At 30.9% G+C, this 17336-nt stretch overlaps 1 protein-coding gene across 4 annotated transcripts in view; it reads right to left on the bottom strand.

Annotated features, from left to right (window-relative positions):
- The window catches only part of LOC123697528 (transcriptional regulator ATRX homolog), a 35411-nt gene extending 20067 nt beyond the window's left edge, over positions 1–15344 (bottom strand). For 2 of the 4 annotated variants that reach the window (XM_045644071.1, XM_045644072.1), the window contains exons 1-18: positions 11705–14632; positions 10412–10488; positions 8348–8532; positions 7860–7981; positions 7678–7709; positions 7300–7488; positions 6818–6923; positions 6315–6407; positions 6007–6147; positions 5649–5765; positions 5245–5411; positions 4638–4801; positions 4068–4205; positions 3528–3703; positions 2822–2943; positions 2451–2574; positions 2254–2322; positions 1935–2067 (exon numbers count right to left, since the gene is read on the bottom strand). In XM_045644071.1, coding sequence (XP_045500027.1) covers positions 1935–2067; positions 2254–2322; positions 2451–2574; positions 2822–2943; positions 3528–3703; positions 4068–4205; positions 4638–4801; positions 5245–5411; positions 5649–5765; positions 6007–6147; positions 6315–6407; positions 6818–6923; positions 7300–7488; positions 7678–7709; positions 7860–7981; positions 8348–8532; positions 10412–10488; positions 11705–14452 — 4903 coding nt within the window. In that variant the 5' untranslated portion in view covers positions 14453–14632. Of the gene's footprint in view, positions 1–1934; positions 2068–2253; positions 2323–2450; positions 2575–2821; positions 2944–3527; positions 3704–4067; positions 4206–4637; positions 4802–5244; positions 5412–5648; positions 5766–6006; positions 6148–6314; positions 6408–6817; positions 6924–7299; positions 7489–7677; positions 7710–7859; positions 7982–8347; positions 8533–10411; positions 10489–11704; positions 14633–15155 lie in introns of those variants that run through there. The other 2 variants (XM_045644073.1, XM_045644074.1) reach the window with 2 other exon arrangements.
- Between the last annotated feature and the right edge of the window lie 1992 nt (positions 15345–17336).

Below are 17336 nucleotides of genomic sequence, written 5' to 3'. Positions count from 1 at the left end.
ACACTACAAGTAAACTATGCCTTTGATTGGACAGCTTATTATGAGTAAAAACTGACTTAGGTTATAAATTCAGCATTACAATATGTACCCTAACGCACCAGGTTATGGTTTATTTTAGTATAACATCCCTAGATATAATAGCTGTTTTGTTTCTCTTTGCTCAGAAATTCCAAATTCGAAAACATTCAGCTATTCCACAACAGAGGGCGTTAGTTTTCAATACATATAACTTTGAACCTCAACACATAAAGATAAGGTTGAAATTTGTGTCACTCTAAATTAATGACATTAACTTGACATTAACCTGATGCTATGCTCTAAGGGATGTCAGCCTTGTTATCGATAATTCACAAATAAATATATTTTTGTGCATTTTTTTTTTCTTTCTATTATAAGAGTATAGTATGATGTGTTACATTTTGGAGTATGTTTATTACTACTAAGTATGCCTTTTCATATTATTATATTTTAATAAAATACAGAATAGAATAGTATAAATCTATATTTACAAAATACAAACAGAAATTATGCATTATTTTAAATCTTGGAACTGCCTTAGGTTTGATGTATCGGTGGCCTTTGTTAGACTGCTTAGTGCTGTTCGGCATCCAGTTAACTCGTCACGTTGCTTTTATCCATTTCTCTTTTAAATTAGCCTCTTTGGAAAATCTATAAATAAATAGGGCTAATGAAAGCAAAGGAAAAATAAAATAAAATTTAATATTTTATAGTGATTGTCTTTTCTAAAGTATCGATACTGTCGATATGCGCCACATGCATCACTAATCCGACATTCGTTTGTTTATTGCAATAATATTCCAGAAAGTCTTGTTTGCTTTTCAATCTATAATAGTACTAATTTCTCATGGATTAAGGTTCATTTTGACTTATTATTTTTATAAATTTTTGACAAATTACGACAAGCGAAGCTATAACATAAAATATATTTAAAATAAATTAAAATAAGACTTACCGATGGTATATAATGTCTCTATTGCTGATATTATTGTGTCTGCTATCATTTTTGGTCTCTAATACAAAACAACACGTCCTTATTAATGAATAAATATGGAAAAAAGGTTTGACAGCTGACAACCGACTCGAATATTTTTCTGCGCACAACTGAGAGCAAGTTAGGTGATCTTACCTTACTAGTGACACGTGGGCCACGCCCACATCACACTTCTATTAGTTTTTCCTGTTCTGTGTGTTTTATGTATATGATATAATGTCAGAAAGATATAAATTTGATTTATTACTTATGACAATGGTTTAAATTATTACTACAATTTTAGTTTGAATCATTTGATCTATATATATAAAAATGAAACCCGTTTTCCTTGGTCACGGCATCACGCGTGAATGGGTGGACCGAATTCGATCATATTTTTTTTATTATATTCCTTGACGTACGAGGATGGTTCTTATGGAAAGAAAACGTAAATATGGGGGAAACCGGGGCGGACCGCTAGTTATTTTATGAATCATTGAGTTTAATCTGGCATTAGATCCCTTATACAATTTAATTTATAAGTTAATATGTAACAATAACGTAAATGAGTTTTAAAGAAATTATGTTTTACATTATCTATTATGGATACATGCAATATGTTTAGTTGGAAATGTATGATCTATTACATTTCAAAGTATTTACTTTGAAATATTTGAAGGTATAGCCACTTTCCTAATAATTTTATAACCACAAAATTAATAATGTTGGCGCCATAAATTGGACATTGACAATCTATGGTACACACAGTGCCACCTGGCAGCACTGTTATTCGGGAAGACATCGTTGATTTACATTTTACACGGCATTCTATACAATCCTTTTGTACGTTTACATTTGTTACATGAAATAAAGTATATAATTGAGATTAATTGCTTTCTATTATACAACCCGACATACATAACAAATAAAGATAGATATTCACCAGGGTTTGCACGCGTTCCTCTCCGCGTAGACCGAGCTTTACTCTTCTTAGGCGATTTCTTCTTTTTATTCTTCTTTCGGCTGTCATCGCTCAAATAGGAAGACTCATCTGTTGATTCCTCCGAAGACGACTCCTATAAACATGATTTATTTTAATTTATGCAAATTCTATGTTGTTTTTATAAATTTATTTTGTATAATGGAAAATATTTTTAAAATAGAAATGGAGGTAGAATTAATCTTCAAATGACTTCTGATCTATTATGAATGGACAATGTTATCAAATATAAAATATTAGATAATAATAAAATAGGGCATACCTCTGAAGTGGACTCATCATCAATGAAATCTTTCAATGAACCTTCAGAATCTTCTTCCTCTCTTTCCCTCTGAAAAATAAAAAAGTTTATTTCATACAATATATTCCATGTAAAAAACATCAAGCAAAGAAATAATTCGTTGAACAAAGTAAATTAAACAGTGAACAAAGTATAGAAAAAGTGTATGTAAAAAATACCTTTTTCTGTTGCATAATTTCGTATCGCTCCGAGTTATATTTGAGTACGAGCGGGTGCGTCCATATTCGCTGCAAAGACTGGAAGTCCGGGAACAGGAAACCAGACGATTTCCCCGCAAGAGGTCTGGTCGAAATAAACATTTATACGTAAATCTATTTGTAATATGACAGCTCTCCATAAATATACAATTTCAAATTAGTTTAGCATAAATTAAAAAAGGAAGTATTTATTTAGAAACAGTATTAAAATAGGCATATAGGTTTTGCCTCCTTTGTTTATATTGATATGCGTTTCAATGGCTGAATTCCTTAAAAAGTTTAAACATTAAAAGTGACTTCAATATAATAAAATAGTGATTTAAAAATCTTACCTTCTCGAATAATTATCTAAATAGTGTTGGTAGAGCTTTGTTTGCACTTCAGCAAGGGTAATAAACAGCACGTATTCGTGTTTTGGTGGAAGGAAAGGCGCGAGCACACCGTAATCTCGCCTCTATAAAAGTATAACAAATAACAAGTCAAATCACTTAACAAAAATACAAAATTATGCGTTACTCGTAATACGAAAAATTCGAAAGTATTTAGTATTTACAAGTTAATAATTTTGTTGTTATACAAATTGCAAATGCTGCCAGAACGCACAGAAAATAATAATTTTAATACAAATTGCATTAGTTATTAAGTTTTATTGATTAATTCATGAATATAAAAAAAAAAATTGTACACTATACTTCGTACATACTCATTTTGTCTAAGTAATCTATAGTTGCTAGAATATTATAAAGCTGAAGAGTTTGTTTGTTTGTTTGAACGCGCTAATCCCAGGAACCACTGGTCCGATTTGAAAAATTCTTTCGGTGTTAGATAGTTCATTTATCGAGGAAGGCTATAGGCTATATATCATCACGCTAAGATCAACAGGAGCGGAGTAATGCGGGTGAAACCGCGGGGAACAGCTAGTCTTATAATAAGTACATTTCAATTATTTTTAGCACGATATTTACTCATTCAGTGTAGGTATTAAACAATCTAGTATCAAATATATTAAAATTTAATGTAATTTGCTTCAATACACACCTGCACAGCACCATCCAACATCTTGTGCAACACGTGCGACCTGCGTTTCATGATCCTTATGTCATGTTCAGTGGAATCCGTGTATTGCCCATTCGTAATGGGATTCACGAATCTGTTCAAGTACTCATTGTATTTTCCCAGAAGATTCGGCTTCACGAATTGTACCATGCAATAATCTGGAAAGATGTCAGTTATAAAACAAGGCTTATAAGATTATTCTTCAATTTGAAGGCATCAAGTTTAAGCATACACATTAGAAAAGTGACTTAAATTTTCATATTAGTTATTTTAATTCCTCTACAAACTAATTTTTTACCTTGTTAAAATAAACTATGAGTTTTTTTAATACTCAAAGTTGAAAATTGTTCGAAACATCAGAATTCAAAATTTAATTAATAAATCTTGTAAAAATCGCTTAAAAAATCCGTTTATAATTTCTACATACATGATACTTGCTTAAATCAAACACAAAAAACAGTTGAATGAGTTACAGTGAAATATAAAAAAAAGAAAGTAAACATATAAAATAGAAATACATACATTCTTTCAAATTATTCTGTAGCGGTGTACCCGTGAGCACGATGCGACGCAACGTCTTCACTTTGTTCATAGCTTGCGATAAGCTTGTTTTTTCATTCTTCAACAAATGCCCTTCGTCACACACCACCAGATCCGGACCTGTAAAAAAATATATAAATAAGTATATTCTATTAAAATTCAGAAGAGGTCTTTTGAGACCAGCACAGTGTTACTAGAAACAGTTATAATGTAAAAATTACTTCACTTTAAACTGTTTTATATAATGTACTATGATTAATCGGATCAGAGAGAAAGAATTCTATGAGAAGCATACATATATAAGAAGGTATAAAACTCAAAATTATAGCAAAGTTCTTATAAGAATACAATCCAATCAGTTAGTCGTATTCACTTAGTTGTATTATAAAACAATCTCGAAATTACTAAAGTCTCACTTCTAATATTTTGCATTTTACAACTTCATCTTTTTGTATAGAGCTACAACTATCAGTTACAGTACTTTTCTATCCATACCGTTTTTATTAAAACCATTTTCTATCCATACCACTTTTATTACAGTGATTCACTCACCTGGATCAACCAAACTCTCCTGGAAACTCTTTAGCATCTTCTTCTTGAACTTCTTAGTGTTGTCGGACGATAGATTACGGAACATCTCGTATCCGAGCACGCACACGCCGCCATGTTGGAACCACTGTTGCAGTTGGAACGCTCTGTCCGAGTTCTGCTTGAACCTGGGATATTAAAAAAACGATTTAGTTTCAAGAATAACTATTAAAGTCATGGAAAGCATATTTAATACTTTTTGATGTAAATTTTCATATACATATTATTCATCATTTTACATGACATGTAATTTAACATCTAGAAATTGATGAATAATATTAAACGTAAATATTAAATAATAAAAGCAAAAGACTAGAAGGACTGAAGTAGCATACAAACCAAACAATTTGAAACAGTTCGTGTTTATTAGGACTGTTTTTTTTTTTTTTTTTGTTTTAAAGCACTCACTTGTTAGGAAACAATATGTTAGAACACATAACATTGCCAATATTATATCATTGTACATATTATGTAAATAAAGACTCAATTAGTCAATACACTTAATTCTTACTAAAAACGTATCCAAAAGACAATAATTCATAATAAATATATTTATATGCTAATAACCTACCTAGACAGTTCATAAACATCAACTTCATAATCAGTTTCAGCATGTTTGAGCCACATATTGAACTCGTTCACCCAATTCAATACAGTAGATAGCGGACACACAACCAACACTCTATTCACACTCGTCAAATCGCTGTGAGTCAACAATGTGTGTGTTAGAGACACAACCTGGAATAAAAAAATCAAATAAAGTATAAATTGTTGGAAAAGTTATAAAATTTGGGTAATTAAATATGTATTTATTAATTTTACATTAACATTATTCAAGATGGGTAATATTATATTGTATAAGAGTATAACATCGTCAAATAATACGATACTTTATTTTACGGAAATGTTTGTATTTAATGTTTTTTCAAATCAATTAATTTTACTTCTACAAGACAATAAATAAAATAAATATACCTGTAACGTCTTTCCGAGACCCATACAATGCGCCAAAATACAACCGGAACCCTTGTCCTTTTTAATCCGTTTGACGCTTTCGAAACAAGCATCCCACATAAATTTAATACCATTAGCCTGAAAAATATTGATAATTTAGTAAATCCCTACATAATAAATAATATATTCAGGAATTAAAAGAAAATGTGTTTCATTATGTCTATTAAAATATTTTGGGGCTCAAAGCTTAGACCAAAAAAATTTCTAGTATCATTTATATTACTGTTATTTCTTATAACAATTTGGAAATGCCTAGTAATTTTTTTTCAAACTAGTTTTTTATAAAACTTTTTTGTGTATTTGATAATAATAACTGTACCTGATGTGGTTTCAATTTCTTAACCAATCCCTTGTCAACCTCAATGAGAGGCTCTTTTGTTTCTGGATCAAAGTCCAGCACAACTTTGTCCAATACAACTTCATCCGGTTTACCGGATTCATCAAATTGCAAGTTATTATACTGAAATATAAAAATTAATTATTTTTGTTTGATTATCATCTAACTTGAAATTACATTGAAGAATTTTCAGAAAAATACCTATATAAATATATAAATTTTAAAATTAGTATCAAATAGGTAAATTTATTTAATTTTGAGGTTTTAAAACCTAAAATATGTAGGCTTACCAATTTTTGTCTTTCAGCAATTCTAGCAATCCTTTCCTTCTCCTCACGAGCTGCCTTCTTTGTAGCTTCTTCTAGTTGATTTTTACCCATAACCTAAAAAGAGGAATATATTTATCAAAATAAACATAGCTTTTTCAAAGTAAATTAACAAATTAAATTAATAATTTTGATAACATATTATGTGTTTAAAGGTTAGATTTAAATTACAAGTGATAACTGCGTTAAAAACAACCGACTTTAAACTTGCACTTGCAAAATTTACAAATACCTACAGACAAAAATGCTCATAAAATAAAAACTACTGGGCCTATCCGAATAAAATTTTTATGGGACCAATTCGACACCATCCCGACATCGATCATTCATTGAACAAAAAAAGAATCACGTAAATCGGTTCAGAAACCTCGGAGTAATCGGTGTACATACATAAAAAAAAATATATACCGGCCGAATTGATAACCTCCTCCTTTTTTTGAAGTCGGTTAAAAAAGCATAAATAATACCTTTCGTATATTCTTTCTCCCGTGCTTATTCCGTCCTTCATTTTCAGTCTCAGATCCAGAGCCCTCACTGTCATCTACGTTTTTAATTCGACGCCTTTTCTTTTTACTATAATATAAAATATAATATTGTATTATTGTCTATGAAAAGTAACACAACAACCGTACGATAATAGAGTAGTAAGCAGTAACTATAAAACCAGATAAAACGTTAAATGTGAGAAATATTGTCAAAATAATATCCAATAGGCACACATACTAAGTAAGCACCATCGACATTGCACATTTACAGTGATATTTACTAGCCACAAGCCTTTTAAAATTTGGTTATGGTGTTAACGAATCAAAGTTTAACCACATCCTCTTTACATTTTATTAGGATAGATAGACTGTACACAATAATTAAAATAAAGAAACAAACATATTGGCTATGCACAAAAACAAAAACAATATGTTACTTCATCATAAGCAATACAATATCTCACCCTTCATCCCCAGAGCCAGCGGACGCATCACTATCGCTATTCTTTTTCTTCCTTTTACTCTTCTTGACTGATTCCAAGCCGTCATCTTCCGAGTCCTCAAAGTCACTGAGCCGCTTGTCCTTTCGTCTCGAGGAGCCCGCCTCTGAGTCCGACGAAATGGCATTCGCTTTGCGCCTCTTTAATTTTACACTGGAAAAAAAAATAAGATTTAGCATGATTTACTAGTAAAAATATATTTTCAGATTTATCTGTTACAGTCAAATCGTTAAATCATTAATCAGCTGTTTAAAGACGTTTAATAAAGAGCCTAGGCAATTAATTAAATGGCTGATTTAATTATAAATATGTATATCGAAAAAAATTATCAAGTCCACTTACTCCTCGTCCTCCGATTCGCCTTCTTTGTCATCCTAAAAAAATTCAAGGAAGCTAAATAAGTAAACTAACCAACCATATTACACAAAATAACATTTTTAATAAACAAGGTTGTACAGAATATTATAAGAATACTTTTTGGATTTTGAACCGCCGAATAAAAATGTACAAGAAAAACACTTTACCTGCGAATTCTGAGTTTGATTTTGTGAATTTGAGGAGTCACTGTCGCCTAATAAGTCGTCTTTAGCCAAATGGTCCACCATACCATCTCCATTGAACCCCGTAACGGGAACTCTCGGTAAATCTATGTAAAAATAATATAAAATTAAAATCACTAAGTATAAAAAGATTTGTATCAAAGGAAAAGAAAAATAACGAATTACAATTCTACCATTACTTTTATCACATTACCAATATGTTGAAAATGTTGAGATTTTTTTAAATGTAGTTTTCCATGTGATTTGAGCTTTTTTTTGTTAAATTTAAATTTCCCAGTGATTTGAGTTTTTGTTAGACAGCTTAATATGTTTCAAGCTATCTCTATAGCTAAAGTTGAAGCGTGCAGAAGAGTTGCTTTCACGATAAATAGATCAAATATTCATAAGTATTCAGTAATTGACTGAGCAGACTAGGACAACAGTTTAGTTAATAGTTCCATAAAACCATTTACCCTCAACTTCCCCATCATTAGAAGCTACAGACGCCGCATCAGAGCTGGACTCCGCTTGGAGCAGCACCTCCGCGCCGATGATCGGTGCTTTCGGCATGTTGGCAGTTTGCGTCCTGAGCCTGCGACGATCCGACGCCGCGCGCCGTCGACGATACGACTTTTTCAACGTCCTAAGGTTTGTTAACCTGTAAATTTCGATTTAACTTGATTTAGTTAAGGTGTTACATTCATCCGATTTTTTAATCCGCTTTTCCTCGTTTTTTTTTTAATCTTCCCCTCACCCGCCGCGTTCATGATAGCCATTTGTTGAGCTACAGTTGATCAACAATGTTGCAGGAAACTTGGTTTAAAATTGTTGGTTCTTGAGATGGAACTTTTTATGTAATATGTTATCAATTATAAAACATGCAATTGCTGAGTTGCAGAATCAAATCAAGTAGCTTGGGATCATCAATATATTTCAAGGAAAGTACTTATTACTAACTTTAATTTAATTTTTGTAAAATGTGCCTTCTTGATTTAAGATTAATTTACCTCAAAACATTCAGTAGTTCTATAACTTATATTGCAATAAAAATTCTGTATCAAAATATCGACGACTCGAAATAACCATGCACTTTCTTATTGGTAATTATAAAGTAGTAGTAGATTTGAATTATTTTACTCATTGCACATCACCAATGTTCCAATAAGTTATGGAAAACATCATGAGTGATCATGCTTGTCGACAAATGAAAAAAATCCGGAGGCATGCAAAATCACCAATTAGAGTGGTGAATAATATGACCTATAACCATCATAAGAAGCCAGTATCCCAATCCCCGATGAATGGTGAAGATGATGAGTATTTTCGAGAAGTACCTGATTTTTTACACATTTCAGACTATGAATAGTATTGTTTTGAAACAATACTATTATACTATTAAAGTCCTATTTAAAAAACAACTTTAACTATCTGAGCTCTACTAACACTATCACTCTCCGTCCATCGGTCAAACTTTTACCTTACCTAAACATTAGTTTGTACTAGATTATTTACATTGTTTTGTACAATAAAGTATTATAAATAAATATGTGGGAAGGACAGGACTCAATTTTATTATAAAAAGGCCAGACTACTAAATCTATACCTAACAAATAAAAATGAAAAGGTCAATCCATTGAATGATAATGTTATGATTGTGTTATTATTCATTTATAGAGACAGTGTGAGCTATAGGTATGGGATTAGTAAAATTATTGTAAAGTAGCTTTCCGCCAGCGGCTTCGCCCGCGTAATCAAAGAAAAACCTAGTTCCCGTTCCCATAGGAATTCCGGGATAAAACCTATCCTATGTTCTTCCCTGGTCTCGAGCTATTTTTTGAGTTTAGCCTGGGCATACATGATACATACAAACAGACATACAGACAAAAATTCTAAATACTATATTTTTGGCTTTGGTATCTATCACGCCTTAAGTATTATTTAAAAAAAATATTCAATATACAGTATTGACTTTCCTACGATTTTATTATATGTATAGATAGGAAAACATAACCATATAAAACAACACACTCTATGGCCTGGTATCAAATGACGTTTTACATGTATGTATGTATGCAAATTTTTTCCCATATCCCACTTACCAAAAGGTCCTTGTATCACTAGAACAATAACTGAATGATCAAGTCAGAGGGTATCTGTTTCAATTTGCAAAAATAAATTTTATAATGTTTAATAAGTTCTTTGCAGACATCTATGAGACTATCATAGCTTATGAGGAAAACATTGTTAATATTCTACTAGATTTTAAAACTATGTAGGTATTTTCAACTCCAATAGCCATTATGAAGAAGTTTCACTATTCAAGATAGTAAATTTATATTTTTTTATTGTAACACTTTATGGATATAATATAGGATGTAATATGAAGGATTTACCCTAAAGTCTATTTCAATATCCAGACTTGGTAATAAGAAAATAGCTAAGTAATATGTAGATTTATGTCAACATGAACAAAATCTACCTGGGCCAAACTGTACAAAAGTATGAGCAATCTCATACCGTCTTTATATTTTATTTACCCTTTAATGTCTTTATCTGAGTCTTCATTATGTGAAAGGTGACTGCTGCTGTCCAATTTATCTTTAGAACGGCCCATCTGTAAATTTTATTTATATTCGTGAAAATCTACCAGACATTAATTATAAATGAAACACACTTTTCATTTTAGAATTTAATTATTGGTATTATCGAAGTTTATAACAGGAATATATTATAATAGTTTCACTAATAATCTATTTTTATATAAAGAAAAAAATACTTAAATAACAGTTCTTGATGACTACTTAGTGTAGGTATCATAGGAAGCATATTAACATCTAATACAAACTTTATTTACATGGTAAATAATTATATTTATATCTGTTAGGAGATTCAGATAACCAAATTTGATGATATTTTCAAAACAGCATAGTTAATAGTTATACAGGGTGTAATCGTTAAGTGTGCACAGACGTTTATTCAGTAACTATTGCAGATATCAAATAACTTTAAACTGATATAGAAAGCACTTTACTTAATGAGTAAAATGACGTTAATAACTTTTTAAAAATAAAATGGGAAATATCCAAAAATTTAACATCAAGCACGCCCATACATTTAGTATGAGATTTGACTATCCCCAACATGTAATATGAAAGGTCTGAGTTCCTTTTTGGTTATGTGCTTAAATTACTTCGAAAATTTTAATAAAAATTCATTTAGAAACTATAAATAGAGCTCGAAGTGGAATACAATGGTATTCCAAAATGAGGATGTCACTTCAAACATTTGCTTTTAATACAAAATGTATGGGTAATTGAATGTATGTAATGGAGTGTTTAATGTAATTTTTGAAGGTATTTCCAGTATCATTTTTTAAAAATTATTATTGTCATTTTACTCATTAGGTAACATCCTGTAATGCGTTTGATGCGTTTGAATTAACCTCTATTTATAAAGAAATATTTATTTGTAATAAATATTTATTTAATAATAAATATTTATTTGTAATATGTTTAATGCGTTTTAATTAAATTTTAATAAAGAAACTTAACTTTAACTTTATTATTTACTAAATTATATTTGAACTTAAAAATTGTCAACTCCATAACAAAAAGTCTCCAACTTTATTAAACTTTTATCACACATACATACAGTGCAAATAAAAAAACATATCATCAAACAAAAGAATGAAAAAATATGATACTTACTAGACAAATAGTAATCTAAGTTTAAAAAAAGTTGGTGACCACTCAAACGAAACAAAATAAAAAAATTATTGGACAGGCCACTATAATGAAACTTAATATAATATGAAATTATTTGTGCCTAACCTTGGTAGATGTGGAATTATTACTGTCTTCTTGTTGTCTTATAGAGTTAGAAGATTCATCATCAGTCATCAACTGTTCATTTTTCTTTATTTTCCTTTTTTCATCCTCAGTTTTTTTCCTCAACTTTAATGACCTATCTGATGAAAGTGATTTGCTTTTATTATTTCTGGAATCATCATCAGAACTAGATTTGTTTTTAAGCAATTCCTCTTTACTTTCCTTGTTAACATTCCTCAATTGTTCATCATCTGTATCGGAACTAGAGGAATATCTAAGTAACATCCTCTTAGCACGCATACTCTCCATAATTTTCTTACGAGTTGAGGGTGGTGTGCTACCACTTTTTCGTTTTCTTTTATTCTTTGGAGTTCTATCTGATTGTGGTAAACCAGCATCATCACTATTGTTAGCAATATCTCTATCAGGTGTTATTAGAACTCTTGGAGAATTTCTTCTCTTATTGGTATTTATTTGTGTAGAATCTATATCACTGTCTGATTCTTCATTATTCTTTGAAGAGTTTTTATCATTTTTTGACTCTAAAATGTTATCACTGTTTTTATCCAACATTTTTTCAGCTTCATTGCTATTTTCATTACATCTCTGTGTGACTTTTGAATTATTGTCAGAATCAGAATCGTAAAGGAGTGAATTTTTTACTTTTTCATTCACTTGCCTTATTTCATCATCTGTACTCTCTGAGTCTGACCCATTTAGTAAAGAATTCTTTATAGTATCAATATCTTTGTCTTGGTCTTTATTTTTGTTAGATTCTTCTGAATTCCCATCCTTATTTGTAGACAACTTTTCTGCACAAGAATCATTTAAGGATTCTCCAAATTCCCTATCAGAATCCAGTTTATCCATTGATCCATTGTCCTTAGATTTCTTAAATTTCTTACTGTAAGTTCTTGACTCTGTTTTACTATTACAATCATTAGATGCAGAATCTGAGTCTAAATAAATATGACATTGAACTGGATTGAATTGTAGAATCTTTTTTAAATTATGTTTTTTAAGAAATTTTTTATCTAATTTTGGCAGTCTTACTATATTTATAGAAAATTTTTTTGGTTTAAATTTGTGTTTTAAATATTTCATTTTCTTAATCTTGTGTGAAGACTTTACTTTCGTTTTTCCTGAATAACATTTTGTTTTGCTAACCTTATCACTTGCAACATTGTCAGGAGAAAGTATTATATCTGGTTTTAGCAACTTATTAATATTGACACATTTTATAAAGGATTTTTTAGATATATCAGAGTCCACACTTCTGTCACTTTCATAACTCCTTGAATTTGTATTTTCTATAAAAGAATCTTTATGGGAATTATTGTCTTTTATTTCTGAGACTTCAATATTATTCCCACTCACATCATTGGTTTCAACAGAAGTAATTTTGTTAGGATTTTCCTCTACATTTTCTAATTTGGATTCACTATATTTGTTAATTTCTTGAACTGAGACATTTTCAATCTTTTTATTATCCATTGGTTTGCATTCACTCTCATTATTCCTTTCACCCTTTTTATATTTGCCACTGGACTCTTTAGATTTTACTTGGTTAATATCATCAACTTTTTCAATGCTCTTAGACTTTTCTCTGGGACATTTATCTGTGCTAGAAATGTTATTATCTCCTTTTTCAATAGGGATATTTTCTTCATTGGAGTCATATTTATTGTGGCAACCATTATTTTGACTTTCATCAGGGTCTTTGTCCAGAATAGCATTTTTATTTGGGTTAAGTTCAGGATCGGAGACAGTCTTATCAATGTTTTTATTTAAAATATTACTTTTCTTTTCATCCTTTCTTTTAACTGATGTTTTTGTTTTACTTCTGGAGTCAGTGTCATCATTGTCACTGTCTACTTGTGTATTAATATTAACATTTGCAGAATCAGTTACACTTTCTTCAAAATATTCATTAACTTCAACTCCGACGTTTTCAGTTTTTTTTATATTTTGACTGTCATTTTGTTTATTGAGATTATTGGATTCATGATTGTCATCAACATTTAGTTGTTCCTGGGCAATATGGTCTAGGTTTTTTTTCTTTGAAGACTTACTTTTTTTGTAATACTTTCTTTCAACTGATGCTTTTGTTCTACTTCTGGAGTCAGTCTCATCATTGTCACTGTCTAGTTGTGTATTAATATTAACATTTGCAGAATTACTTTCATCTTCTTCACTGGATGCCCTTACTTCAGGTTCCGTATTTTCAGTTTTTTTATTATTTTCACTATCATTTCGTTTATTTAGATTATTACGGGCAATTTTGTCAGATTTTAATCTCAATCGAAATAATTTGCAGTCATAAAACACAGGATATTTATCTTGAATAGCAGTGGGCATTTTTGACACACAAACATTAGCTGACGAATAATGTTTAATATTAATTTTATTACGACATTTCAGTCTCTTGGAGTTGTACGTAAAATATTCATAAACAGAAATATTTTCAGAACTTGAAGATTTCGCGCCAATATTATGCGCCTGCATATTCTCAATCCGGTCCTGGATGGCTTTGACACTAGTCTCAACATTGACTATTGATTTTTTGGCCAATTCGCATAATAGTAAAACTTTACTCGTAGCCTTTTGTACGGCATGTGTATTTCTTAGTTTGTCTTTCCTTATTCGTTTCTCTTTTAAAATTTCAGAACGTTGTCGCAAATTTGATCCAAGTTTTAATAAATACTGCACGGCTTCGCATAACACTTCGTTAACGGGCGCGGAATCCGCCATTTCACAAACCACAACCGCTTTCACCGCTTTATTAACAACAGATTCACCCTATTTCTTCAGATATTACTTAAAATAAAGAAATGCTGCATCGATGGCCCATATTCCATTAATTTCACTAAGTTAATTAGTAACAACGCAACGTTAAAAAATTAACCCGAACTCCGAAGCGGAATAAAACGCAAAAAAGCACAGAGTAAAAATTCATTTTTAATTTGAGCGTAAATGACAGATTCAATTCGATGTACGGTCGTAAGTTTGACATTACCGTGAAATATTCATAAGGTTTTGAAATAAATGTATTTTTATGCAATTATTTAATGTGAAATCCAATATTATTTTAACAGTATTGATCCGTTTCTTGCAGCATTGTAAGATAAATCTATGATACTATTAGAATGTAACCATAGGTAAGAGAACACTGCGTAGAACGAAAATGACGTTTGGTTACACATTCACAATTCGGTCGGATTATAGGTACGAATTGCTGATATACACAAGTATAATAATATAAACAGCGCCCAGCGGTAATGGCATATATACAAACCATTATATACAATGTGTCTAATTACACTCTTTTTGTAAGATAAACCAATAAGAAATAGACGTCTATATTCATTCTGTAAAAATTGTAACGGTACAAAATGATTATATGTCTCGTATAAGTAAAACAAAAAATTACGAGGTACCAATTTTTTGTACTCACCTTTCATGTAAATGGCTGAACTGGTATTTTATAGAGTTCCGTTTTAGATAAACACTTTAAACATGCCCATAATTCATCATTATACATGTGTGTACTATAAAATAGTTAATTCAAATACATTTTCCTACACTTTGACCGAAATATCGGCAATATAGGCAAGGCAGATAAACTATCCAAAACAGTCGTGAAAAAGTCTCATAGACAAACAAGAATAAGGTATAGTCAAAACGTAGATTACGTCAAACATTTAATGCGAATACAGATAATAGTATGAAAATTAAAATCATAGTAAAAAAATTGTAAATTCGTAAAATATATAATTTAAATAAATCATTGAAGTGAAACTTCTTTATCGACGTTGGAAAAAAATTTAGTGTAACATTTTTTCGTTACCCGTGACATTTTTCCGTTACGCGTCATCTTTTTCTTATCCCTACCACGCGTGATTCGACGTATTTCGGTAAAGTTGCATATAGTAAATTATTTTTTGAAAAATAAGGTCATAAAGAAGTTTCACTTCTTAGGTGTGTACACTAGTACACGCACACTTTTTTTTAATTATTTTGACTGGCCAGTTGGCTTGGTTGGTAGTGGCCCTGCCTTCCAAGTCAGAGGTCGTGGGTTCGATTCCCACTCGGGGCAAATATTTGTGTGATGAACATAGATGTTTGCTCTGTGTCTGGGTGTTAATTATTATCTATATATGTATTAAGAATTGAAGAATTTATTAAAATTTATTTAAAATTATGTAAGTATGTTTATCAGCCATCTGGTATAACACAAGCGAAAGCTTAGTATGGGATGATCGTGCCGTGTGTGAAAATTGTCCTGAAATATTTATTTATTTATCTAATATATAAAAATCAATGCCACTTTTCGTTGTAATTCCATAACTCGAGAACGGCTGAACCGATTTCGATAATTCTTTTTTTATTATATTCCTTGAAGTACGAGGATGGTTCTTATGTAGAGAAAACGTTAATATGTACCACGGGCGAAGCCGGGGCGGACCGCTAGTTCATTATAAAAATCATATCTCTCTTCTGACTCATGAAAAATTTAGCTTTAATCCAATCACTACATTATACATAGTATAAAACAAAGTCTCTTTCTCTGTCCCTATGTCCGCAACGGATTTTAATGCGTTTTTTTAAATAGAAAGAGTGATTCGAGAGGAAGATTTTAGTATATAATTTAGTAGGTTTAAGATAAAGCGGGCGAAGCCGCGGGTGGCTAAGGCGGGTGGTATCTTAGTAAACACGCAAAAATCTTAGTAAATCGCAAAAATCCCTTCAGTCGCTGTAAAGTTGTAAGGGGCGTTACTTCGTCCTTCTTCTCTTCTGTTAGTTAAATAGGCATTATTATCTCATGACCATGCATGTTAACGATCATAAATTTTTAATTAACTACTTAGTGCAATTTTAATTAACAGATAGTAATGAAATTTGTTTTTAAGATTCTATACTTAATGATTTTAATGACCATGGCTGTTTTCCAATTACAGAGCATAATGCGACTCAGTGGCGCACAATGCCGAATTATGCTGATGCTTAATTGGAACGTGAAACGCACCAGCAGGTTGCGCTAAGTACAGTGTTGAAAAAAATATATTCATAGAGTTAGCAACAAATGAAACGAAAGCTTTAAATTTTTTCCAACAATTAATAATTACTAACGATAAATCGATTGCACGCATCAATTCACGCGCATTACTTTTAAGAGTGCTCGATTGTGCGAATCGTTGCTGTAGTTGGAACATTCAACGTTAAGCATTATGCCGCTTAATGAGCTCTAGTGCTGTAGGTAATTGGAAAACACGGAAAGTTGCTCGTGCGCGCTGGCTCTCATACTCTTCTTCTTCTTCTTTTTTTCAAATGGCAACTCCCGATCCTAGTGAGGACGGATTCTGCCAATGGGTTTTGAACGGATGGTCAGTTTAAGGTAATGCTCATGTTAAGCGTGCTCTGTGCTGAGGAAAAATCACGGTTGAGATGATTTAACTACTTTTTATTTACTCATAGACTTCTTACATGGAGCTGTATAACCTGACAAAGAACAAATATTAGTTATAGACAACACAACACATCACAAAAGCATAGCATAAAATAGGTATAGGTAGTCAAGAGGGAGTTCAAAATTTTAGATTGTTAAAATTGATAAATTTTGATAGGATATTCACAA

Source organism: Colias croceus, chromosome 14, assembly GCF_905220415.1.
Source record: "Colias croceus chromosome 14, ilColCroc2.1".
NCBI classification, from domain to species: domain Eukaryota; kingdom Metazoa; phylum Arthropoda; class Insecta; order Lepidoptera; family Pieridae; genus Colias; species Colias croceus.
The sequence above is the reverse complement of the archived record's forward strand: the minus strand, read 5'-3'. Positions and strand labels throughout refer to the sequence as shown.